This window comes from Lactuca saligna, chromosome 7 (assembly GCF_052625555.1).
Source record: "Lactuca saligna cultivar CGN05327 chromosome 7, ASM5262555v1, whole genome shotgun sequence".
Taxonomy (NCBI): domain Eukaryota; kingdom Viridiplantae; phylum Streptophyta; class Magnoliopsida; order Asterales; family Asteraceae; genus Lactuca; species Lactuca saligna.
The window spans coordinates 155,623,488-155,650,108 of NC_136423.1; the positions used below are offsets into that span (position 1 = coordinate 155,623,488).

Here is a 26,621-nt window from a genome sequence, read left to right on the forward strand (position 1 = left end):
GAAAAAATAATTAATTATTAAAATTGATTTTTTTTATTTTTTAAATTTAAATAAATAAACAAAATAAACTAATGATAATAATAATATACACAATTTTATGATATAGATTAACAATCGAAGATAAGGTTGAATTCAAAATCAACTGAGTTTTGGAAAAAAAAAACATTCTAAACCAACAACAAATCAGTTTAAAGTAATAATAATAATAATAATGATAATAATAATAACTTTTTTATGATATATAAAATAAACCAATAACGTAGCAGTCGATATGTCCGAGTGGTTAAGGAGATAGACTTGAAATCTATTGGGCTTCGCCCGCGCAGGTTCGAACCCTGCTGTCGACGTTTTCAAATTTTTGCTGTTCGAAAAAAAATATGATTATGTGATTTATAAACTATATACAAACGAACCTAACACATGGATTCATACAATTAACAATTCCCACCCCACCGCTGGGTCAACGTTTGTAAAAACAAAAAAATTATTATAATATTTTGTAATTTGGTTATGGTTTAACCTAATACAAAAAATGGATACTGTTGGTATTCCTATTAATTACTTTTTAACTTTTATCACACTGTATTTAACCATTTTCCAGTCTTCATCTTCCCTATCAGAAGAATCCTTCTTCATCCGAGCTATCATAAAACAAAACGACATGATCTTCACTTTCATCTAACCCACCACCTTTAAGTAAAACTCACATTTGGTCCCCCATCATCAAAATGCTCCTTCAAGAAACTGCGCATTTGCAACCATCTCGGAGTTAGCTTATACGTACTCATCCATCTCCTCCAAAACCATGCCATTCAAACAAAAAGCAAATTCCAAAGCCATACTACTTCCTTGAATAGGATATTGATGTCGACCTTTATTTTTCCACCATTCCAACATATTAAAGTTCACAAATTCGTCAGAAATCATAACACTTTGGAAATCCGTCTTTGTATATAAATCTAGTTCATTAGAAATGTTAGTTTTCGCACTCTTTCGTGAAACCGATTCCATTATTATTATTATTGTCTGAGTTATCACAAAACCAAACAAGAACAACACTTCTATATGAGCCAACTTCATCGGAGCTATCAATCACTTCAATATGAGCCATATTCATATGAGCTATCAGAAAACGAAATACAATCTTCACTTCTATTATGTACATCATGTTCAACTAAATTCGCTCCTTGTCCCTCTTGTTCAAAATGATTCTTTAAGAAACTTCGCATTTGCAACCATCGTGGACAGTTAGTATATCACGGATCATTTCTGCCAAAATAGGATATTGATGCCAACCTTTCTCTTTCCACCACTCAAAATTATGATAGTTCTTAAATTCATCAGATCCCATATCAACCTTCTTTAAATATACCGCTAATTCATTGGAAACACTAGTTTTCGCTTTCTTTCGTGAAACAACGGTTTCCATTATTGTGTTTCTAGAAGGGGAAAATACCGCCAATAAGCATAAAATGGGGGTAAATTCAAAAATATAGACATGAAAAATATAAATTCCGGATATAGACATGCGTTCCACGGATGACCGACCGCGGACCCATGAATCCTCTGCGGAGAGGGGTAGTTTTGTAATTTCACCCTCATGTTGTTGACAAATTCAATCCTCCTCTTTAGTCCCCCACAGGTTCCCGATTTCGCTTTGACAAAAACGATCCTCCGCGTCGACTGTGAGCTATCGAGGATTCCGACGACGACTCAAATCCGGCGATAACGACATCAAACGACGGCGATTCAAGTTAAATTCCGGCACTGATGGAGGGCAATTTCCTCGATGTTTTAGCGATGGATTTGGCTCCCGGGTATTTCTCACATTACCCTCTTTTGATTAATGTCGTATGTGATTCAATTGTTACGAAACCCCAATTGATTACATAGAAATATATATACAAATTTAGATTTGTGATGTAAAGATTCACAGGTTCGATTTTGGGGAAGATTCATTCCGCGGAGATATACGTCAGTTCACAGAGGAGTTTCCGCGGAGTGATGTATTCCCTCCGCGGAATGATCTAAATCAACAAAATTGGGTCTCCGCAGAGGCTAGTGGTCACTCCGTAGAGGGTGTTCCACGGAATGACCTTTAGACTCCGCGAAATGACTTGAAAATGCTTTTTCAAAAAAAAAAAAAAATCTGCCCTTTTACATTCCTTTATATATATATATATATATATATATATATATATATATATATATATATATATATATATATATATATATATATATATATATATATATATATATATATATATATGAGGTATTTAGTTATATTTAAAAAGTATGTTGCTATTTATTTTCAATTACTAACGTTTTATATAAAATTAAATGTTATGTTTTGTAGCACGATGATCTCAATCAAAAAACGGATTTAACTTTAAAAGGCGTGGTGGTCTCTTACTTGTGCATTTTATGATGTTGCACGAAGTAATGTCTCAACAAGTATTTGAAATGGAGAGATTTCTTTTTTATATACAGGAGATGCAGTTGGATTTTGGTGAAACTGAATATATTCTCATTTGTGGTTTAAAAGTTTGTCCTTATGTGGATTTACTCTATGATGAAAAAGGCCGGTCAAATTCAAATCTTCGTGCTCGGTTGTTCCCAGACATTTCTGATGCACGTTTGCAGCTGAAAGATTTAGAAGAGTACATTATGTCTCTGAATTATTTCACTTCAGGATGAAGATGTTGTAATGCTTATCCAACTTGTTTTTATGTTGAAAGGTCTCCACGGACGAGACATTAAAACGAACATTCTCGCGGCAGTATACAAGCTTGTTGATAATATAGATGATTGGAACATGTATTATATTTAAAGATTGTGTTTATATACAATAATAGTAATTATAAAAAATAAATTGAAAATTGCAGGTTTGCATGAGGTACATATTTCTAGACCTATACTTCACCGTTGATGCGTGGAATGTTTAAGAACATAGAGGAATTTAGACTATTCAAGGAGGCCAATCCCGAATCCAAGAAAGTACACAAGTGTACTGTTCCTGGTTTTATGCTTCCGTTTAAGGTTAGCTTCTAATGCATTTAAATAGTTATCATAGTTCTGCTTATGCTTACATTTTTTTACATAGATATGGATTTTGGAGACGTTCCCCGAGGCAACCTAGTTTTATATACATACGCCTACATAATTGCCACGGATGAGGTCGTGGAGAAGTAAAACACCGTTAACTTGGGTTCAATGTCGTCGAATAATCAACGTGTCTTTGGTATGCTTTTAATATTAAGGATTATATACATTTACAAATTCCAATGTTTTTCATTTTAAAGTAACAATCTGATTTTTGCAGCCTAACAACCAACCTATTTCTATCGTGGCAAACCCGACGGAGCTGATGTTGCTATTTTATGTTCGCTACATGAACTTGACTCTTAACCATGAAGAGTCTCCCCCACAACAGCATACTCTGGTCTGAAATAGTCCAGAGTCCTCCCCCCCCCCCCCTCCCCCCGGCAAGATAGTCCGATCCGAAATAGTCCGCCTGTTGTTGCTTCGCCTCCTCGAAGACAGAAGTACAAGTCGGAAACATCTTCGACTAAATCTGGCACAAATGTTTCTTCCTCACAACATGTTGATATAGAAAGAACTTATATGCCAACCAACACATCAACAAGGTTGGTAAAGAAGAAGAAAAAGACGAGAACAAAGGCATTAGTAAAGCATCTACTAGGCGTTGTGGCTGACTTATCTTCTAAAGTAGATCGTGTATAAAACAAAAAAGATGAGCCAGCCACAGGGTTTGGAGATGATGATGATTAGGAGGAGGAGGAGATGATAAATGAAGAGGAGGAAGAAACATATTACCATGGTACACAGTTGAACTATGATGATTTAGGTAGTCATGGTTTGGAGGGGGAAGTTGGGCGTACACCTACGCATGTTGATCCGTCACTGGACGTGGCTGAACATCACACAGTAACAATGACTCCTATTGGTAGGCCACAACGAAAGAGGGGTGCTCCTTGGTATCAGCGGACTCCGTTCACATTGGTACAAAACTCGATCATATTTTAAATTTGGTATATTTATAAAATATAACATTATTGATAATTATTTAACATGTTAATTTTTTTAGATGTAATCCACACCAAAAGTGAAGAGAATCACCAAAACAAGGAAAAAAAAGAAGTGGAGAGTCCTGAAAAAGCAAATGAAGAGACTGTGAATGAAGAGAGTAACGATGTTTCAAATCAGCTCTTGTTAGACAGTGTTTATGCTGCTAGTGTGTTGAGTTTTTAGAAAGAATGGAGTATAATCTCTTCCAACCTCAACACTAAACATAGGCTGCATATACTCCCACTAGATTTGGAGTTTTGGTTGAGGTTACTTGCAGTTACTGACTCTGGGTGGTTACTTTCCTTGATAACATTCCTTAAATTTAAAATTTAAATACCTTTTTAGACAATAATTTATATAAATGATTGTAACAGTTTTATCTTAAAATGTACAACATATTGCGATATGGATTGCCCTGCTCATGGAAAGACGGCCAACGAACGCAAGATGGACGATATATCCTCAAGAAATCAATTTGCAACTAAGAAAATCATGTTTTTTAGCCATGTAGCAAGTGGTGTTGCAGGTCGTCCTAAATGGAAGGATGTGGATATGGTTAGTTAAGTTCAATAATGATTTATTTATATATTAAATATTACTTAATTTACGCCTATTTAATTTATTATTGTTTGCAGGTTCTATTCCCCATAAATGTTGTTGCTACCCATTGATTTATGGTAGTGCTACATTTAGATACCTGGAAAGTAGATATTTATGATTCAGCACGATCCATGAATTTCTTCTCAAAGTACCTTACTGGTGGAGAATTCAAAAGTTTTGGAGATAGTATTATCTCAGAGTTAGATGCTATTGAGTACTGGAACGATTTCCCTGTTCGACACAAAGACAAAGCAACTATGGAGTTTATTGATATTGTAGACACGCCACAACGAGAATATACTCTTGACAGAAGGGATTATGGAATATTCGTATGCATGTTTATGGAAATGATTGTTTCGGAGGTACCGGTGAAGATTGATAAGCCACGTAGAGATGCGGGATTTCTCTATAGAAATAGGATGACAAATATTATTTGAGATACTATATAACTTGATTTTCAGAAATTTGTATATATATATATATATATATATATATATATATATATATATATATAACTTGATTTTCAGAAATTTGTATATATATATATATATATATATATATATATATATATATATATATAATATATATATATATATATATATATATATATATATATATATATATATATATATATATATATATATGAAATACTTGTTTTTAGTAATTTCGTTTAATACAAATATGTGTTTTTATGTTATACATTCAAACAAAATAAACGTTACAAATAACATAAAAACATTACAAATATCATAAACATAAATATTACGACTAACAAACATTACAAATATCATAAACATAAACATAAAAACATTACAAATATTATAATCATAAACATTACGACTAACAAACATTTCATAAAACATTATAAATATGGAAACAGTCGTCTACATGAAAAAATGTTTAGTTTTAACCAGATTCCAAACGTCCGTATACTCGAAATCAGTTCCATCAAACTCGCATATGTAATATTCGTTCACGTGTTCAAGAAGTTCTTCAACGTCTGCATCAGAGCTTCGCTTTTTCTCATAATTGTAGCATCGATAGAACCATGTTACTTTAGTCTTTAAATCCATCCATTTACTAACAATATCGGGTTTTAGCCATTGTTGTCCTTGTCCCACCTGATAGTTGAACAAAGTTATTAGGCAGGACCATTCTTCACCAAAAAGGAAATTAAGGGGAGCCATTACTGGTAGACCCTTGTAAACAGTAATCCAACATTGTGTTAGGACCAACACCTCTGATGTCTTCCATGAAGATGAACCATTTGTTGGAGCTGACCCATTGGATGGATTTGCTGCATTCGAAGAAGTTGGTACATTGGACGCCATTTTGTGAAATGATCCCTATTGTAAATTAAAGATGTGAATTTCATATAAATAGAAGGTTTAATATATAAAAAAAGATAGGTTATGCGGACAATCAAGTCAGTTATGCAGATTGACAAGTCAGTTATGCGGACTATCAAGTCAGTTATGTGGACTGTCAAGTCAGTTATGCGTAGTGACAAATCAGTTTTGCGGACTGTCAAGTTAGTTATGCGGACTGACAAGTCAGTATCGCGGACTGTCAAGTCAGTTATGCGGACTGACAAGTCAGCATCGCGGATCGTCAAGTCAGTTATGCGGACTGTGAAGTCAGTTATGCGTAGTGACAAGTCAGTTATGCGGTCTGTCAAGTCAGTTATGCATAGTGACAAGTCAGTTATGCGTAGTGATAAGTCAGTTATGCGGATTGTCAAGTCAGTTATACGGACTATCAAGTTAGTATCGCAGACTGTCAAGTCATCACATATCAGGCCAATCCATCCAATCATCTAAAAGTCATACTAGCATGCAATTCTAAAATCTCAAACAATCAGGCATATAAAGACATTTCTGTTAGATCCTTATCCCTAACCTAGCATGCAATTCACAAATTCACAAATCAAGCATATCATAAAACATGTATGGGTATTTTGGGAAAACTTACTTGAGCTGGGTTGATTTCATGCACCATACCCTTTTATTTTGTTAGAAAAATCTTTTTATAAAACATTCCTTTTTATAAAAACCAACCAAATCCCCAATTTAAGTTCAGACACACCCGAAAGTGTGTATGAATGCCTCAAACCAAGATTTTGATACCAACTTGAAACGACCCAAAAATCAAGATAAAAATCTTTAATTTTTAAATTAATAAAACCATTTTTCAAAACATGTCCATGAACCATAATAGAATAAAAGTGTAAACAAAACATCCAAATACATTAGAGTCAAATAAAATGCGGAACAACGTGGTGTGTGCGATGCGATCACCCCGAGCTCTTCCCCTTGGATCCAGACGTACCTGAAACATAAATCGAAAATTGTAAGCACGAATCTTAGTGAGTTCCCTAAAATAACACATACCATACATAGTAAACATATAATGGGCTCCGCCCGTCATCAGGTCGCGCCCAGCATCGGGACCTGCTCGACACATGGCCCGCTCGGAATAGATATGTCATTAAATAATGAGCCTTACCTGGCATACATACAAACACATAAACACATGCAAGAATCACAAAGATAAATAGCATACAAGATAATCATCAGGCCCCGTGTGACTTCGGGCCTCGCCCGATACATAACATATATCATACATGTACAGTCACACACACAACTAGCATCCTAAACATAATATACCATGGGCCAAAATTCATGTCTTTGACTCGCCAAAAACAATAAGGAAACTTACCTCACATTGTTGAATCTCTCCGATAAAATCTCGGTGTACTGATCCAGAAAATCCCTATGCTAACACCATCAAATAATATCCAATCAATAACTGGGTTACAACCCAAAGATCAAATCCTAGTCCAATTGTCCAAGGTTCAGGGTAAAAGACCATTTTACCCTTTTCTTACATGTCCCAAAACCAAGGCCCAACCCATTTGCTCAAAAAGTAGAAATTACTAAATGGCATCCCAAAGCCTAATATGGCCCAACCTCTTAAATGGGCCTAAAACACATCATGGCCTAAATTCAAGATATCTCATAGCTTAGAAATGACCCAAATTCAGAAGTCTAATGGCCCCATCAAGGCTAAAACCCTAAAAATTCAAAATATGGCCTAAACCCAAGAAAGTCAACCGAAGTCAACGATGGTTGAGTACGCCCGATGTACTCAGGCATACACCCATCGTTCTACAAGGATTCCTAGTACGCGTTGCGTATGATCTAGGTACGCCCATCATACTACCAAGCGAGCCATGATCGGGAACCGGGCAGCATACGTTCAACGTACAAATACGTACACTCAATGTATGTGCCCATTAAGCACGTTTCCGCTAAGTGGTTAATACTTGCAACCAAAAGCCAAAAATCTAGATCCAAGTCTTATCAAACATCTTAAACCATAAATTCATGAACTTGGAGCCTTTTTATGGCTCAAAAGGACACAAACCTCACTTTTAGCATTCTACTTTAACCATAATGACCTAAACTCATGCATGGTTGATCCACAACCATCAAGATGATAACTTCATGGACTTAGGACCTCAGAAATATCAAGAGAAGCAACTCCTAACTTCTGGAGTGAAAGGAAGCCAGTAGATCTCATCATATGACTTAAATGGGACCAAAACTTCATAAAGACTAGATATAAGCAAACAAGGAGAAACTTCCAAGCTTTATACGTCAATGAAGCTAGAAATGATTTGAGAAATCTTGATCTACAAGCTCTCCTTTGATCAAGGCTCTTTCTTTCAAGCTCTTCTTCAAGTCTCACCAACACACATTTTAAACACACACAAGAAAGGTCAAATCTCTTCAAAAGGGGCTAGGGTTTCGAAATGTGACTCAAAGGGCTTTAGAGGCTAAGAAATGTGAGATCCAAGGTTCAAAATGTTATTTAGATAGGGTCTAAACCCTAAATTTTAGTGTTTGTCCCCTGCATGCGTACGCCCCGCTTACTACAAGGTTTCTGAAAATGGCAAAACTACCCCCTAGAGGAAAAATATGCAAAGTATTAAAATACCAAAGGTCAAAAATGAAAATACCTAGAATCGGGTGTTATACATCAAGTCGTGACCACCATATGTTCACGTCGTGACTACAACAGATTGGGCCGGACAACTTAATGCATCTATCCCTTAATCACTTAAGCTATCCATCCACTATTTAGAGGACCTTCTAACTCCAAAATTACTCTAAAAATTAATGTTATATAGACATGTATGTCCAATGCATGTCTAGATTTGTTATTAGGTCAAAATGATGAAAAATGAAACCACAATCACATAAATGTCTTTAAAACTTATCCAAACTTCATATCCAACATACATGACACTCAAGCGACCTTAACGACCCATAAAGTTGCCAACTTTATGGAATCCCACAATTCCAACTTGCTCAAACTTAAAGATAAAGGGACAATAACTTAGATCTAGCAACCTAGAACAATAAAGTTTGGATCTTGACCACTTGAAAAGGTCCAAAGATGCCTTAAAAGAAAACTTAAACTTGCCAACATGCACACAACACTACCAAAGCCTTCTTTTTTTTTTCCTTAAAAATCAACCAAAAACACTAAGAATAAGCTCACAAATGAAGATAAGGTTATTAGGGTTTCCTTCAAGGTTCTAGAGGGAGATGGATGATAGAAATAGAACCCTAAATCTAAGATTAGAGGTGTAAATACGAAGCAAACCGTAAAAGATAATAGGCTTGGGCTGCAGCTACAGTTACATCATGACCATACTCAGGCCACGTCATGACATCCATCCAGAACGTGTTCTCTTTTTTAGCATGTCATGTCGTGACCTCCCTATGGTCACATCGTTACCTCCTTATGGTCACGTCATGGCACATGGTGGTTCCCAAAAACAATGTATTTGACTCATTTATGCCCTACACTGATCCAATTTGGAAGACATCTGCTACATTTTTAAAACAAAATAGCAACATATTATTATTTTTATCATAACATATCAAATTTCTTATAAAATAAATATATGTGTCTAACAAAAATAAAGATAAATATCAAAGTTTATACCACACAAAAAATAAAAGTAGATAAAATGATGTTTCTATGCTTCAAATATTTTTAGATAAAAAATAAAAAGTACAAATATTTAATGATGTATTGTAGTTTAAATATTTTAGATAAAGTTTTAGCCAACAAAAATTATTTATATATTAAAAATATACCTTCTTATGATTAAAATAAATTTTATTTTTTCATTTATATAAATATTATATTTTCTATGGTTTAGTTTTTTTTTTCTTTTTTTTTTATTTATGATAATTAATACAAAATTTAAGTGACTTCTTTTAAACTTCAAATATGATCCATAGGCAAAAATTGACAAAATTTCACAAATGGTCTTATTGGGTTTTAATAGAATTAATACACTATCTAATTAGCGGAAACAATCAAAAGATTTACCTAAGTGTACATGCTCCCTAGATCTAGGTTTAACTAGTTATAATAATGAACTTTAATATAAAATAAATATAACAACCTCTTGATTACTTGATTGGGATCTCGTATGTGCTAGTGCTTGCAAAGGATGAATAAGCCAAAGTAGAATCCTTCTAATGTAGTAAGACACACGAACTCCATAAGAAGAAGGCAAAACCTTAATCAAAGGTTTATTCAATATTCCTAAACCTAAGAGAGGATTAGAATTTTTTATATGAAGAGAGAGGGACAGAGGTTGGATGAATTTTATGAAAGGAATTAGAACTTTGGGTTTAACCCCTAAAAATGTATTTATAGGAAGTTGATGAAACCCTAAAGGATTCAAACTTTTTGGCTTTATCCTTAGCTTATAAGAAACCTACGTTATCCCTATTAGGGACATCATCAAAACTATCCAAACCTAATGCTTTAGGAGCTTCAATAAGATTTCATTGTATCTCTTGGATTAATTAATATTCAAGCTCATTAATTAATTAAAATTATTTAATTAATTTCTAAAATAATTTCTAATTAATTTATCAATTACTTAATAAATTAATAACTTATTTTCTCCATTCCTTATTGATATTTGGGTTATGAGGCCAACTCGAAAGGACAATGTTATTATTAGAAATATTACCAAAACAATTTATGACCTCAGACACTATTTCCAATAGTCTCTCAGTTGGACAAATCATTAACTTTTCACATTCTTAATATTTCACTAACAATCAACAAAGAGTAGTCATCCAACTTAATTGCCAAACTCTGATCATAATCAAAATTCAGTCCTTAGACAAGTCACCAATTGTTCCTTTGTTCTAGACATCTCTATGAACATGATACAAGGGTAATAATCAATTTCGGTATTCACCATTCTGTTTCCCGATACATATTTCTGACGATCACATCTGACTTCAAAATTGAAAAAATAATTTACTTAGGGCCCGACCAAGAACTTCAGATGTCATCATACATCAAGGGGCCCATAGATATTGATTTCTAGTTACGAGAAGGAACAAATAAACTTTGGCTACATAGGTTATGCCTCCTCGTCTAATCATACATGGACATACCCCTAATTACTACCAATTACGAATAGCGTTGGAGCGTACCAATGTAAAATAGATTTTGCAAACAAAACCCCATATGCATATCGGTTTGAAGAATAAAAGATATTGACATTTTAGAACTACCTATGACTAAATCCATAAAGTAATCTCTAATTTTAGGTTGTTCCGATACTTAAAATCTCTATTTTTAAGGACTCGTAACTGTTAGTGCAATCTCTATTGCAATACCCAAATCAAATTGGCCAATTAACCAATACTCATAATAGGCTTAAATCACTCATTTCCTAGAGTGTGACCGACTATGGAGGTTCAAACATAATTAAATGTAACGCCCGTAGATCCGGGCTAGTCAAATTAGAGACGATAAGCATCAAAAATGAATTTTTTATGGAAGATTATTTAAAAGGATTAATCTTAACCAAGTTTTACTATATGTCACAAGGTTTCCGTGCATATACAGAACGCCAAAATCCGAGTTATAACGAAGAAGTTATGACCTGTCGAAGTTTCGCAACAGAACCGGCGCGACCCAGCGCGACGTAAATAGTGAATTTAAGGTAGATAGATATCTATCCTTAGTGATCTAAACGAGATTCGAAGATGTCTTCGATAGTAGTCCAACGAAAAAAAGACAGACGAAAACGGAGTTCAGATGAAGGAGTTATGAGTTTATAACGGAGTTTTCCTATCCCGGCCTACTAAAAATAATATATAAGTAATATAATTATAATATATTAAAAATAAAGTAAAAAATTAGCCAATGGAGTCTAAACAAGAGTTGTAGAGCATAATCTCACCTTCGCGTCGATATAAAGAATGTCGAAAACGAAGTTCGTATGCGAAAGTTATGAATATCAGAAGTTCGGGGCGCGAAACCCCAAAATTGTCAGAGACCACGATGTGGCAAGCAGTGCCACGACGTGGCAAATCTCCTGATAGCTCCGGGTGTCCCCCAGATGCAACTTGGGATGACGCATGCAGTGACGATCAAGCCCACGACGTGGCAAGGGCCAAATTTACCCTATAAATAGATTTGAAGGGCCAGCCGACTATGGTTGCTCCAACCCTTCTCTCCCACTCTTGATACACCCTTTAAGCCCTATTTTAACCCCCCCGAAGACCCGGTATCAACCCCGAGACCCGAAGCAAGTTCCGAAACCCGAAGATCCCGAGAACAAAAGAGTTTCCGAACCGAAGCTCTGCCCGCGAGAAACCCGGTGTATGAAGTAATCCCGGTTTCACCGAAGAATATCTACTTGAAGAGCCGTAGTGCTGTCCGATCATCTTCTGATCAAGTGAGTGTATAGTCCCTTTCATAAACACGATTATAATACAAGTATTTTTTTGAATGTATTAAGTATATGTTTTGGGTGAGTGTGTGGTCACTTTCTTCTAACACATAAATATTAAGTATTTGTCATGAAATACGTGCAATGTGTTTATATATTGTTTGTTTATTTGAGATTGAGTATGGAATGGATGAACTATATAGGATTTAATGAGTTAAACTATATATATATATATATATATATATATATATGTGTGTGTGTGTGTGTGTGTATATATATATATATATATATATATATATATATATATCTACGAATATGTTGGGTAGGACATGGGTAGATGAGATCCGTGAGTATGGATCACATCAAGAGGTTAGTTTTAGATCCGTGAGTATGGATTAGATCAAGAGATTGGATTTAGATCCGAGAATATGGAATAGGAAAAGAGATAAACTTGTTATTAATCCGGGAGTATGGATTAAGACATAGTAAATTGTCCCTAGTCCGGGAGTATGGATTGGGCACAGTTTAGATCCGGGAGTATGGATCAGAACATGATTTAGGTATAGCAAATTATCCCTAGTCTGGGAGTATGGATTGGGCACAGTTTTAGATCCGGGAGTATGGATCAGACCAATAGGTAAACTTGTCATTAATCTGGGAGTATGGATTAAGAGATAGTAAATTGTCCCTAGTCCGGGAGTATGGATTGGGCACAGTTTTAGATCCGGGAGTATGGATCAAACCAAGAGATTAGTTTAGATCTGGGAGTATGGATTAGACCAAGAGGTTAGTATTAGGTCCGAGAGTATGGATCAGGTGGACAGATTAGTTTAGATCCGTGAGTAGGGATCAGATAAAGAGGAAAATTTTAGATACGAGAGTTTAGATCGTGGCATTGTGAGGATCGATGGGGGTGGGATAAGAGTTGCTTTTTATATGGTGAAATTATATAATTTTGGATGTTCTATATATATTTATATGATATAACATTGTGGGATGAAAACCCTATATGCTCACCAGGCTCCCAAGTCTGACCCACTCAGTTTTCTTTGTATCACAGGTATCGATACGAAGATATATATTTCACAGAGAGATTTAAAGGAGATATAAATCATTAGTGTAAATAATATGTAAGTTCTGTTTATGCTTATATGTCTGTATCGGAACATGACATCTCGATGTTTTATTATTAAATGAAAATACATTCTTTTTGAGAAATGTTTTGATAAGTCTTTATCATATCTTGTTTTGGGAACAAATTCCGCAACCGTTTTCTTTAAACCATTACTCTTATTTTAAAATAAAGCATAAACAAATCGGTCTTTTGTGGCTGTGAAATTGGGGATGTCACAGTTGGTATCAGAGAATTAGTTTAAGCGAACTAGGAATTTGTAGGAAATTTCTAGACTTAAACCTAGAATGCTAAGTAATGATTGTGAGGAGTGTGTCTAAAATATGTTAGGTAGTACACTTAAATTGACATAAGCACTAGTTTATTGTATGAATGATGCCTAAAATGCTTTTATGTGCTAATTGTTTTGTGTGATAGCTAAATTGATGCTATTATTTGTTCGGATCTATTGTCTGTTGCCGACCGGATCTGGAAACCTTATGTGTGTAGGATTCTAAGCGTACAACTACAGTATTAGAACTAGCATGTAAACGTTTCAGAGTGATAAGGATGATTTGAATATCTATCGTGAATAAGGATCTAATTTCACCTTATTGGGTGTGTAGATCAAAAAATGGTGAGAACAAGAAGTGGAGGTTGAAATGCTGATGAAAACAGGAATCAACCACCAGTGATTGAGCAAATACCTGTCGTAGCAGCAGCACCTGAGCCGATAACAATGGCTGGTGTACAATTGATGATTCGAACGATGTTGGATCGTCAAATGGAGGAGACTAGACGGTTGCTTCAACAGAATCGTGAAGAACTGTCAATTCACTTGGAAGAGCCCGAATTAAATGAAGGGCACTCGGAAGGTGGAAACTTCAGTGGATCGGTTGGTCAAGCCAACCCACCGATAGTTAGGCAAAACAACCATGATGGAAGGAATGATGGAATGGGATGCAAGTACAAGGACTTTCTAAGTTGCAAACCATCGACCTTCACTGGAAAGGAGGATCCGATCAGCGTGATGGATTGGATCTCCGAAATGGAGTTAGCCTTCATGACTTGTGGCTGCAGAGGCAACTTGCAGACTACCTATGCAGTGTGTCAGTTCCGAGGTGGAACCGTTCGTTGGTGGAACACTCTAGGGAAGACTTTAAACCCTAATGAGCTACTGCAATTGTCATGGGCAGAGTTCTTGGCATAGTTCAAGCGCAAGTTCTGCTCGGCTCAAAATCTGTTGGAATTGGAGAATAAGTTTCTGACATTGACAAAAGGCAGCATGTCAGTTGATGAATACTCTAATAACTTTACAGACAAGATGGAGTTTACTTTGTGCATCGTTCCAGATGAGCTGACAAAGGTTGACCGGTATGCAAAGGGACTCTCATGGGAGTATGCAGTGCCAGTTCGTCAGGTGCCTACTCTAGAGGCAGCTATCTGGGCTGCCAAGTCTGTTGAAGATATGATTAAGGGAAGAGCCGCCAGCAAGGTTGAAGTTGGCAAGAAAAGAAAGATTGAAGGATCTTCAAGGTCCAATGAGAAGAGAAAATTTTCGAAGTCTGATTCGAAGAAGCTCGAAGAAGGAGCACAATGGTGTGACAAGTGCAAAAGGAAGCACATTGGGGAATGCTCTAAAGAAATGACCTATTTCAAATGCGGGAAGATGGATCATTACGCCAGCAAATGCCTAAACAAAAGAGAAGCCTGCTTTAAGTGTGGTGAAGAAGGACATTTCAAACAAAACTGCCCAGGAAGGGAAGAAATTACAAAGCCAAATGTGTCGCCAAGGCCAAAGGCAAGAGCATTTTAAATGATCCTTGATCAAGCAGATGGCAATGCAAGGAATCAGGAATGAGGATTTTATATCCAAATATCAAGTTATAAAGTAGCGATATGAAAAGTAACATGTGGTGTAGCCTATTAGGGGCATAGTATAGGGTGAACTTGAACTTTTGTGTAATCGTTTCAAGGAATTAATGTAAACCCTAGTTTTGCTAACTCATGTGTTGAATGATTGTCTGATTTTCTTGTATGGTGAATTGGTCGACTGCGGGACAATACTTGGGACGAGTATGAGTAAGTGTGAAAGGTAGTAGATGCATATACTACCGGAAGCACAAGACTCGCACTTGGATCAGGGAAAGTCACAAGGTTACCAAGAAGCTAGTAACTGATTCCGTTTTGTCCAAGTGTGTCATTACCCTTGTTTCGGTAGTGAGTAGTAAGATGGTTGTTATTCCGACCCTAGTGGTCATATCAAATTGAGTCCGACTACGAGGAGTTTGTTACGTGGTTCATGGAACCAAGTTCGATGTAACATCTGACCTAAGTCAAAAGATTGAAATCAATGTGATCGATAGCATCGTGCTTGTTGTTAAGGAAGCTTGTAGCTAGAAATTCTACATGTAAAAATGTGATTATATCACGTTAGAATATGAAAGAAGGTATATTCCATTCTGGAATTTGACTCTAAGAGACTTGAGTCTAAGCGTTGCATCATACGATGAAAGGTCATTAGAACACGACCCATCGGTTTGTTACAATAGATAAATGAAAGTATTTATCCTGAGAAGAAGAAGGAGTCCACAATAAGGACTTATTTTGTAACTTGGAAGTTATGATTGAAAGTACAACATAGTACGATAAGCAGATGCAAGATTGGGCATAGTCTGCTGTCAAGAAAACCATAGAGTTAAATACTCTATCGAGGAAAAATAGAAGTTACGGTTATTACCTAGGATGAAGAGATAACGTGTGGAATCATTATGCAATCCCTATTTCGTTGATGATTCCGGTACGTAATCATCCTAAGGGGGAGATAATTGTAACGCCCGTAGATCCGGGCTAGTCAAATTAGAGACGATAAGCATCAAAAATGAATTTTTGATGGAATATTATTTATAAGGATTAATCTTAACCAAGTTTTAGTATATGTCACAAGGTTTCCGTGCATATACAGAACGCCAAAATCCGAGTTATAACGAAGAAGTTATGACCTGTCGAAGTTTCGCAACAGAACCGACATGATCCAGCGCGACCCAGCGCGACGTAAATAGTGAATTTAAGGTAGATAGATATCTATCCTTAGTGATCTAAACGAGATTCGAAGATGTCTTCGATAGTAGTCCAACGAAAAAAAGACAGACGAAAACGGAGTTCAGATGAAGGAGTTATGAGTTTATAACGGAGTTTTCCTATCTCGGCCTACTAAAAATAATATATAAGTAATATAATTATAATATATTAAAAATAAAGTAAAAAATTAGCCAATGGAGTCTAAACAAGAGTTGTAGAGCATAATCTCACCTTCGCGTCGATATAAAGAACGTCGAAAACGAAGTTCGTATGTGAAAGTTATGAATATCAGAAGTTCGGGGCGCGAAACCCCAAAACTGTCAGAGACCACGATGTGGCAAGCAGTGCCACGACGTGGCAAATCTCCTGACAGCTCCGGGTGTCCCCCAGATGCAACTTGGGATGACGCATGCAGTGACGATCAAGCCCACGACGTGGCAAGGGCCAAATTTGCCCTATAAACAGATTTGAAGGGCCAGCCGACTATGGTTGCTCCATCCCTTCTCTCCCACTCCCGATACACCCTCTAAGCCCTATTTTAACCCCCCGAAGCCCCGGTATCAACCTTGAGACCCCCTTTCATAAACACGATTATAATACAAGTATTTTTTGAATGTATTAAGTATATGTTTTGGGTGAGTGTGTGGTCACTTTCTTCTAACACATAAATATTAAGTATTTGTCATGAAATACGTGCTATGTGTTTATATATTGTTTGTTTATTTGAGATTGAGTATGGAATGGATGAACTATATAGGTTTTAATGAGTTAAAGTATATATATATATATATATATATATATATATATATATTGTATCTACGAATATGTTGGGTAGGACATGGGTAGATGAGATCCGTGAGTATGGATCACATCAAGAGGTTAGTTTTAGATCCGTGAGTATGGATTAGATCAAAGAGATTGGATTTAGATCCGAGAATATGGAATAGGAAAAGAGATAAACTTTTTATTAATCCGGGAGTATGGATTAAGACATAGTAAATTGTCCCTAGTCCGGGAGTATGGATTGGGCACAGTTTAGATCCGGGAGTATGGATCATAACAGGATTTAGGTATAGTAAATTATCCCTAGTCTGGGAGTATGGATTGGGCACAGTTTTAGATCCGGGAGTATGGATCAGACCAATAGGTAAACTTGTCATTAATCCGGGAGTATGGATTAAGAGATAGTAAATTGTCCCTAGTCCGGGAGTATGGATTGGGCACAGTTTTAGATCCGGGAGTATGGATCAAACCAAGAGATTAGTTTAGATCCGGGAGTATGGATTAGACCAAGAGGTTAGTATTAGGTCCGAGAGTATGGATCAGGTGGACAGATTAGTTTAGATCCATGAGTAGGGATCAGATAAAGAGGAAAAATTTAGATATGAGAGTTTAGATCGTGGCATTGTGAGGATCGATGGGGGTGGGATAAGAGTTGCTTTTTATATGGTGAAATTATATAATTTTGGATGTTCTATATATATTTATATGATATAACATTGTGGGATGAAAACCTTATATGCTCACCAGGCTCCCAAGTCTGACCCACTCAGTTTTCTTTGTATCACAGTTATCGATACGAAGATATATTTCACAAAGAGATTTAAAGGAGATATAAATCATTAGTGTAAATAATATGTAAGTTCTGTTTATGCTTATATGTCTGTATCGGAACATGACATCCCGATGTTTTATTATTAAATGAAAATACATTCTTTTTGAGAAATGTTTTGATAAGTTTTTATCATATCTTGTTTTGGGAACAAATTCCGCAACCGTTTTCTTTAAACCATTACTCTGATTTTAAAATAAATCATAAACAAATCGGTCTTTTCTGACCGTGAAATTGGGGATGTCACATTAAACATTCTGGAAGTAGGTTCAAAACATGAAAAAGTGAAACATAGTATTGAATTAAGACAACTTTGATAGCAAATATAAGCTCTTTATTTAGTCACTATGAAATAAACATCAAAACAGTTACAATTCATACTATTAAAATGTATCATAATAATTCAAACTAAACAACTAAACTATTACATCATATCACTATTTAATATCACGCCAATGGCCCTTGCATGACCATCATGTTTTTCTCTAGATAATGGCTTTGTGAACGGATCAACAGGATTATCAGATGATATCCTATTCATAATTAAACTTTGCATTTTAGTTTAATCCATGATTAACTTAAAATGAAAAACATAAATTAGAACTCCTGTATAAATGAAAATATCTTGAACATTGGCTTTTCACATTAGTATAGTGTAATGGTCACAAATTTGGGATAAACACTTAAGATATAATAGATAATCTTAGCTAAAGATGCAGTAGTCGTAATGATTATGTCGTGGATATAAGGAGCGCCTAAATCCGACTTCATATGAAGAAGTTATGCTTCATCGAAGTTTCACGAAGTAAATATGAGTGTTTATTTCCCAAGATGCAACAACGGTAAGTGATTCTTCAAGATCACTTGAACCCTTGCTTGGCCAGAAAAGTACCTTGACTGCAACAATAGGAAGAAGAAGTAGAATCAATAGATAATAAGGAAATATTGGTGTATCTAATGTGTCTAATCAATGACCAAAGAGCTATATTTATAGGGCCCAAAACATGTAACTTACAAAAATTTAATCACAAGATTTTAATTGATATTTTGTGATTACTGTGATAACTAATGGTTCTTTTTCAGTTACAAAAAGAAAAAAAATTTATATTTGCAAAAATGACGTAAACTTTTCAGATCGATTGATAGTGCATTTGTAACCTCATGTCGTGCGCTAGCAAGTTTAGTGAACCCACTGCACGCCCAAGAGAGATTAAAGATGAATGAGACTTAAAACATATAACTGACGAAACACTAATCACAAGATTATAACTAATATTTTGTGATTAATTTAGTAATTTTTTTTTTCAATTACAAAAAGAAAAAATATTTGGAAAAGAGAGCTAAACTTTTATGGTAAACTGGTGGTGTATTCGTAAGCGTGAGTCGCACGCTCGTAGGAGTGTTCGTTTGAATTGATTTGTTTGATCTAATCCGATCAATAAATCCAAATGGATTTCGGCTTTCAAAACACGGATCAAAATAATACAAACTAAATTCAAATCGGATCTGATCCAACAAAATTACAGTTCGGTTGGATCAGTTTTTACAATTCGGATTTTTAAGAGGTAAGACATTTTAAATAATGTATAACTTAAATATTAACCAACTCTTTAAAAGTAACTATATAAAACTTTTTAGTTATGAATTATAATTTATAAATTAAGAAAAATTAATTATAGTTTAATATTTTATTGATAAAAAACTTTTGATAAGAAGTACGTATTAAAAGACTATATTGGTCAAAAGTTTCTAATAATTAGAAAAATAATTTTGTAAATTTATAAATCATTATATATATATATATATATATATATATATATATATATATATATATATATATATATATATATATATATATATATAAAATAAATTTTTATTCGGTTTTTTTTGGACTATTCGGTTCTTATTTTATAAACCAAAACAAATCCGAAATCCAAAAATAATAATTCAGTTTAGCTTAAAATCAATCTAAAAATATGAATATCCGAACCAAATAGTCCAATTCAAATTGTCCGATTGGACAATTCGATTTTAACCAAATAGGGAACAGCTAAACTTGCCCCATGCGCACGCAAGACAGATTCAAGATGAATGAGATTTATAACCCTCTTCGACCCCAATATGGTTCAAATTTGCAATCTTCCGCACAAGAGGTAACCTTTATGTCATAAAACTTACAAGGATAAAGAAACATTTGTAGTCATAAACTTTTTATACTTAGCTCATTTGTTAATTTCTTCCAAACATCTCAATTTAAGATACATTTTCTCATTTATCTTCTGTCCGTTTTGAACATGTGATATATCAAAACGAATGTATCATGGAGGAACATGAACATATAATCATTTTTTCATTTTAATTATAGTTAGGGTTTGAAATTCGTATTAAAAGTGGAAAAAATATCATTTTTTAAATTGGTTAAAACCAATTTTCCAACAATAAATTGGCTTACTACTCAAGTTAAATACTACTTTTAAGATAATATGTAAACCAAATAAACTTCACAATATTATTATGTTAAGTAGAAAAAGAAACACCTAATTTTAAGAATTAAAATATTATCATTCCAAATACAAATACAGTTTAAAACCACAACCTAATCAAAACCTTATATTTATACAAATTTACCACAACATTAATGGTTTCAAAGTAGTAAATATTATTAATATATAAAAGTCACAACTCGTTGGAGTCATTGTTGATCTTCACATCTAATTTCTCTTACTCCTCCTGGCCTATTCATCTGTTTCATAAACCAGTATAACCATCAATCATCACATACATTAATACACATACCAAAATGTTGATTAATCAAAGGTCTTTTTACCTTAGAATACTCCTTATAACCCGTTGAGGATTTTTGCCTTGTTGCCTTGAGCCTGTTTCGAGTGGGCTTATAGTAAGATTTTTCAGCTGTTTTTGAGCTCAACGAAACATTATCAAAATGGATAGAAACTTCATTTGATCCACAGCTTTCCTTCTCTTCCCCTGCTAAATCCGATATAACTTTCTTTTTCACCATTAATTTTTGATTCACATTTAATTCCTCAAATTGTTTGCTTAAGTCCCCAAAAGAAGTATCATGTTGTCGAGTAGCCATCCATCTTTCAAGCCAACTCCAACTCATATTCGTTTCTGAATCATTTCCACTTCTCACATTTTGCTTCTTTTTTGAGCAAATCCTTAACTATATAAACAATATCAATAACTAAAATCAGTTCAAGAAATAACAATGTAATTTTATTTATTTGTTTATTATAGCATCCTCTTTTCATTTTTTTTTATTACAACAATATACTTTCTTTAGGAAACCTACCAAATTATAGGATTGCAGTTTTTAGTTTTATTCTTATTAGGACATTGTATTTTCAAAATTCTACATGATTATAACAATGAAAATTGTTTTTGTAATTTGATGACATTTCTATAATTCGGTTAGGTTTCACAATGTATAGTGTTGTAACATAACTTTTTGTTAGGGGTAGCACCAAAACATTTTCCCAATATAGTAACAAACTAGTGTATATATCACATTTTAAAATTGAGCTATTCATTTACTCATTTTATGAAAGTGATACATTATTTTTTTCAATCTTAACATCCATATGTATTGAGGCTATGTTTGGCGTATTAGTTCAAAAGCTGACGGTTAGCTGAAATCGTAATTGATACCTAAAAAACTAGTTGTTAAATAAAAAGCTAGCTGATAGCTGAAAAACTAGCTGATAAAAAATAACATTTGGTAAAACTAGCTGAAATATATAAAATTACATAAAAGGACATGTAAGAATATGTGTTTCTATAATTAACTAAAGGGTGTATTTGGAAAGTTTTAAAAAAACTCCTAAAATGCTAGTCTAAGTAGTTTTTCAAAAAACTAGCTTATAAGCTACTTTTTGGCTTACCAAACACGACAACATAAAAAAATTCAAAAAATAAACTAGTTTATCAGGTAGCTTTGACGTGCCAAACATAACATGAGTCACGTAATGTTCTTTGATCTCAAACACTTTTTGTTACGGCGATTTACTTACTTATGAATAATTTATATAATGATTATTTATTTTTACTTGACCAATTGAAGAGGTATCATACACTAAAAACACGTCTTTTGTTTCCATTTCTGTTATTGCTTTAATGTTACCAATATTTGGCTCGTTATATAAAAAGCATATATTTTTAAAAAAATGACATTAACCTACGCTAAAAGGAGCTAAAAGAAGCAAAAACTCTCATATATAAAAAAAAAAAATCAAGACTATCATATCTACTCAAGCAATATCAACCAATCAATATACATGTACCAAATTTATCATTATAATGACAATTTGACAAAACTAATAATTAATCAATTGTTTTTAATGATTTGTTATAGTTATTTTAACTTAAACTAAATAAATGCAATATATAAAGAAAAATATTACCCAAAAATACAAGTAATAGATGGGCTAATTGATTGGGCTATATGCTTCATTTTTTTTTTTGTTAGGAGTTGCATTAATAAAAAAGTTCTAATATTTTTAATACTTCTACGGATGAAATAAGGGGTAGCATGTGATAACCCTGCCAACCAACTAATTTCGCCAGTGGTTATAACAATAACAATAAGAAACAAAAGTAAAATGTTATAATAAATAAATAAAAGATGTTATAATAATTTGGTTGAGTAGATTGCTATTTCTTGTGTTTAGTTGTTTTATTCGTTTTTGATGTAAAGAAGAGCTATTTGATACTTTAGTAGTTGAATGTGACCTGTTGTGAGAAAGCATATGCGAGTGCTCTTTCGCGTCTTGTAGATGCCTCGAGTCTATTTTGAATCCTCATTTTTGATATGTTGCTACTCACTGTGCTATCGTCCCAATCTTCCTGCTAAAAAACATAATTATTTTGATATTAGTTGAATTCATGAGAGTTATTATAACACTCAAAGCCCAATGTTAAATATTAGCCCAATAAATAAATGATCAAATCATTTGCTGAAGTTTATTGTAGCCCACAACTTAAAGAAGGCCTAATGGGCTACTACTAAGATATTAGATATAGGTGTGCAAAAACCGGTTTTTTTTATGAACCGGACTGGTTCAGAAAACCGGTTCGGTTCAGTCCAACAAGTCAAAACCGGTTCACACCAAAACCGGTTCGGTTCCAATCCGGTTCACCCCAAAAATTATTCGAACATATTTAAACCGGTTCGGTTTGTTCAAAACCGGTTCAACGAAAACCGGTTTTTTTTTGAGCTAGTAAGTGTTAAATAGGAATGGGTTTTTTATTTGTTTAGAGTATAAAGCTCTTTTGAGCTAGTAAGTGTAAAAAACCGGTTCAAACCGGTTCAAAATCGGTTTACAAATAGGTTCAAAAAACCGGTTCTTAACAAACCGGTTCGAAACCGGATCACACATTAAAAAGGGCGAATTGGTTCGGTCCGTAGGTTCGGTTCTTCGGGGGTTCGGTTCATGCATGAACCGGTTCGGAGGAAAACCGGTTTCCGGTTCACTAACCGGTTCGGTTTGTGAACCGGTTTTTTTGGGCATCCCTAATTAGATATACCAATTTGTAAAACTTAAAGCCCTAAAGTTATAAATTAACCCAATAGCATCTTGATAGAGTTTAGACATCCACAAATACAATGATGTTTCTTTAATTTTTTTTCTCTAAATATGGAAAAAGCTTAATTATCATTGTGAGCATTTTCCTTATTTGGAAAGAAAGTGGTTGTGCATTTGCAAACACTTGAACCTTATTCAAAGTAGCTTTTTCATGGTTCTTTTTTGTTTTAAATATTTTTTTTACAACTTTGTACTTTTATATGTGTTTTTATTTTTGTTAAACAAATGTAAAATATAGAAAGTCAAAAATTTTGTAACAGTTAAATATAAAACATTTTTAATATTTAAATATAAATATGAAAATGTTAGAAACGTTTATATTGATATTTTTTTAAAGATGAAATAATATTAAATATGTAGTACGTATTTATATTAATTTAATCTCTAATATATTGTTTCATATAAAGAAATTAAAATTTGATGGGACAGGTTTTTTGCTATTCAGTTCTCGTACTGTTGAATTGGCAGCTATATGGTGCAAAAAAACCCAAAAAAATATAATAATAATAATAATAATAATAATAATAAATAAATAAATAAATAAATAAAGAATCCACCATTGGTCCATTGTAAATGTGACTTAAACCAATGGTGAAAATTATTAGCAACTCAGTTTCACTTATATACCATTTTGGTGCTTCAAATACATTAAAATAGCTTTTTATATGGTGATTGGTTCACGGTTCAACCGGTTCGATCGTCAGGTGAATCGGTTTCTATAGTTTTCATGTGTTTTTTCTATATTCCTACACATAAATACATATATAATTATGAATTTGATATTTACAAGTTCAAACATTAAAAATACATATAAAAATATGTTGTAGAGAAATTCAAATACATTAAAATAACATATAACCATAAGTTTTAGTTTTTATATCAATTCATATACGTTAAAAAAGAATATAAAGTATAATACTGAAACCAAATATAATTTTAGATGAATACAAATACATCAAAAAACTTTATAACATTTACCACATATTTTTATTTAGAGAAAACTAAATAGATTTGAAAAAACAATCATCAAATTTTATTATGTAAATTATTTTTTTCATGTGTTTTTATTCGATTTAAACGGTTCAACCGGTTTATTTTAACCGGTTCAACCGGGTTTTTCTAAAACCGACCGGTTCAATCTTATTCAGAAATCAATATAAAACCGGTGATAGTTGAACCGCTCCTTCTCCCGATATTGATCCAACCGGCCGGTTCAAACCGGTTTTTAAAACATTGAAATAAACAATAACATTTGGAATTATTTTAAGTAATATACATAAAAATCACCTACGCTTTGTGTATCTTTTACGGTTTAAACAGTATTTTTTTATCTCAGTCAATAAAATTCTTCATTTTCCAAAAGAAATTTAACAGAATTTAAAAACTAACATACTTTTCATTCTACAACTCTACAAGACATTATAACATTCAAATATAGCATCAAATTTTCTAAAATAGCTTTTTATATACTCATATGGTAAATCTATAACCTTCTAAACTGACAAATGATAAGCCATTTCATAGGTTTGGTTAATTATTAATATTATGCTATTTTTAACGTCTAGTAAACTTTGATTCTCTATATGTACCTTAAGCTTCGACACTTGTACTTTGGCCCCTTTCTGATTTGACATACGATGAGCAAAACTGTTGCAACCTTCGTTAACTTCCACCACCGAGTTTCCCGTTTGAACTTCCACCGACGTCGCTATCGACGCCCTCCCAGGACTTCCGGTGGCCACCGCAACCTCCAAATCACAAACATTCACCGATTCAACTCTTTCTTTTTCATTCCGATTCCTAGCCTGAAAATTCACAAAACTCATAAGCATTTCGACACGAAGAACAACAAAAAGATGAACACTGGTTTGCGAAATTACCAGAAAGCTTCTAAAAGCTGATTGAATGACAACAGCAGCATCATGTTCCAAGGGCAAATTGGTCTTTTCGTAGTCGTGTAAACTTTCATTTGAGTTTTCTGAAATGGGTTGTGTGACTGTGGCTTCAGACCCATCGTCAATTCGAGAACTAAAAACAGTAGCTTTTGAAGTTCTTGCAGAACCAGAGTAATCTTCAAGAAAAACTGAACTCGAGAATCTTCTAGAAGCCGAATCTTCTTCTGCTAAAACCGAATTGAATTCATCGCCACAAAGATACGATCTCACAGACGACCATCTCTTTCTTTCAACCGAATTCGTTCTCATAACCTGATCATTCAATGAAAATCACATAAATTTACGTTTATATGAAGATGTTCTTCAAGAAAATTACGATAAATTACATGAAAAATCAAGAATTAGAACTCACATTGGTGTCATGGGTGGTTCCAAAAGATCGATTTTTGGAGAACACGCTCCTCACGAGTTCTCCAGTGATACCCATGTCTATAATTGACAGAATTGAATCATTCTGTTTTAGTTATATTAGAAAAGAAAGAAGAAAAAGATGCCCCATATGCTTCTTGTATAAAGAATACATCATAAATGGTCCACATGTATTAGTTTTTTACCATTAACAGTAAAAAAAACAGGCCTTAAACTTGAAGACCATTTTGAGCTACAAGAATAAAAAACTATCTTAAATTTGGGATTTGAGAAGTATAAAGTGGCGTTTTGTGATTATAATTAGATAAAGAAGATAATTGGGTGGATTAGGTGAAGATTAAGGAAACTTTAGAGCTGGAAATGATTAACTTTAGATCAGGGAAGTGATGGAGAGAAGTGTAAAGTAAAGTAA

At 33.9% G+C, this 26,621-nt stretch overlaps 1 protein-coding gene and 1 non-coding gene across 3 annotated transcripts; one reads left to right on the forward strand and one right to left on the reverse strand.

The window, feature by feature from the left end:
• The first annotated feature begins 265 nt into the window (after nt 1-265).
• Nucleotides 266-347, forward strand: TRNAS-UGA (transfer RNA serine (anticodon UGA)). Its single transcript has one exon. It is a non-coding gene; the product is annotated as a tRNA-Ser (tRNA).
• A 20,454-nt stretch (nt 348-20,801) lies between these two features.
• Nucleotides 20,802-26,417, reverse strand: IQD33 (IQ-domain 33). Of its 2 annotated transcripts, none has more exons than XM_078965596.1 (6): nt 26,193-26,417; nt 25,766-26,092; nt 25,475-25,690; nt 23,032-23,145; nt 21,107-21,466; nt 20,802-21,022 (listed from the first exon to the last, which is right to left on the reverse strand). In XM_078965596.1, exons 1-6 carry the CDS (start codon nt 26,265-26,267, stop codon nt 20,972-20,974), a joined length of 1,143 nt encoding a protein of 380 aa, XP_078821722.1. In that variant the 5' UTR covers nt 26,268-26,417; the 3' UTR covers nt 20,802-20,971. The 2 variants fall into 2 exon arrangements, with proteins under 2 accessions (XP_078821722.1, XP_078821721.1); XM_078965595.1 differs by having other exon boundaries at nt 23,032-23,148; nt 26,193-26,410.
• Nucleotides 26,418-26,621: the final 204 nt, after the last annotated feature.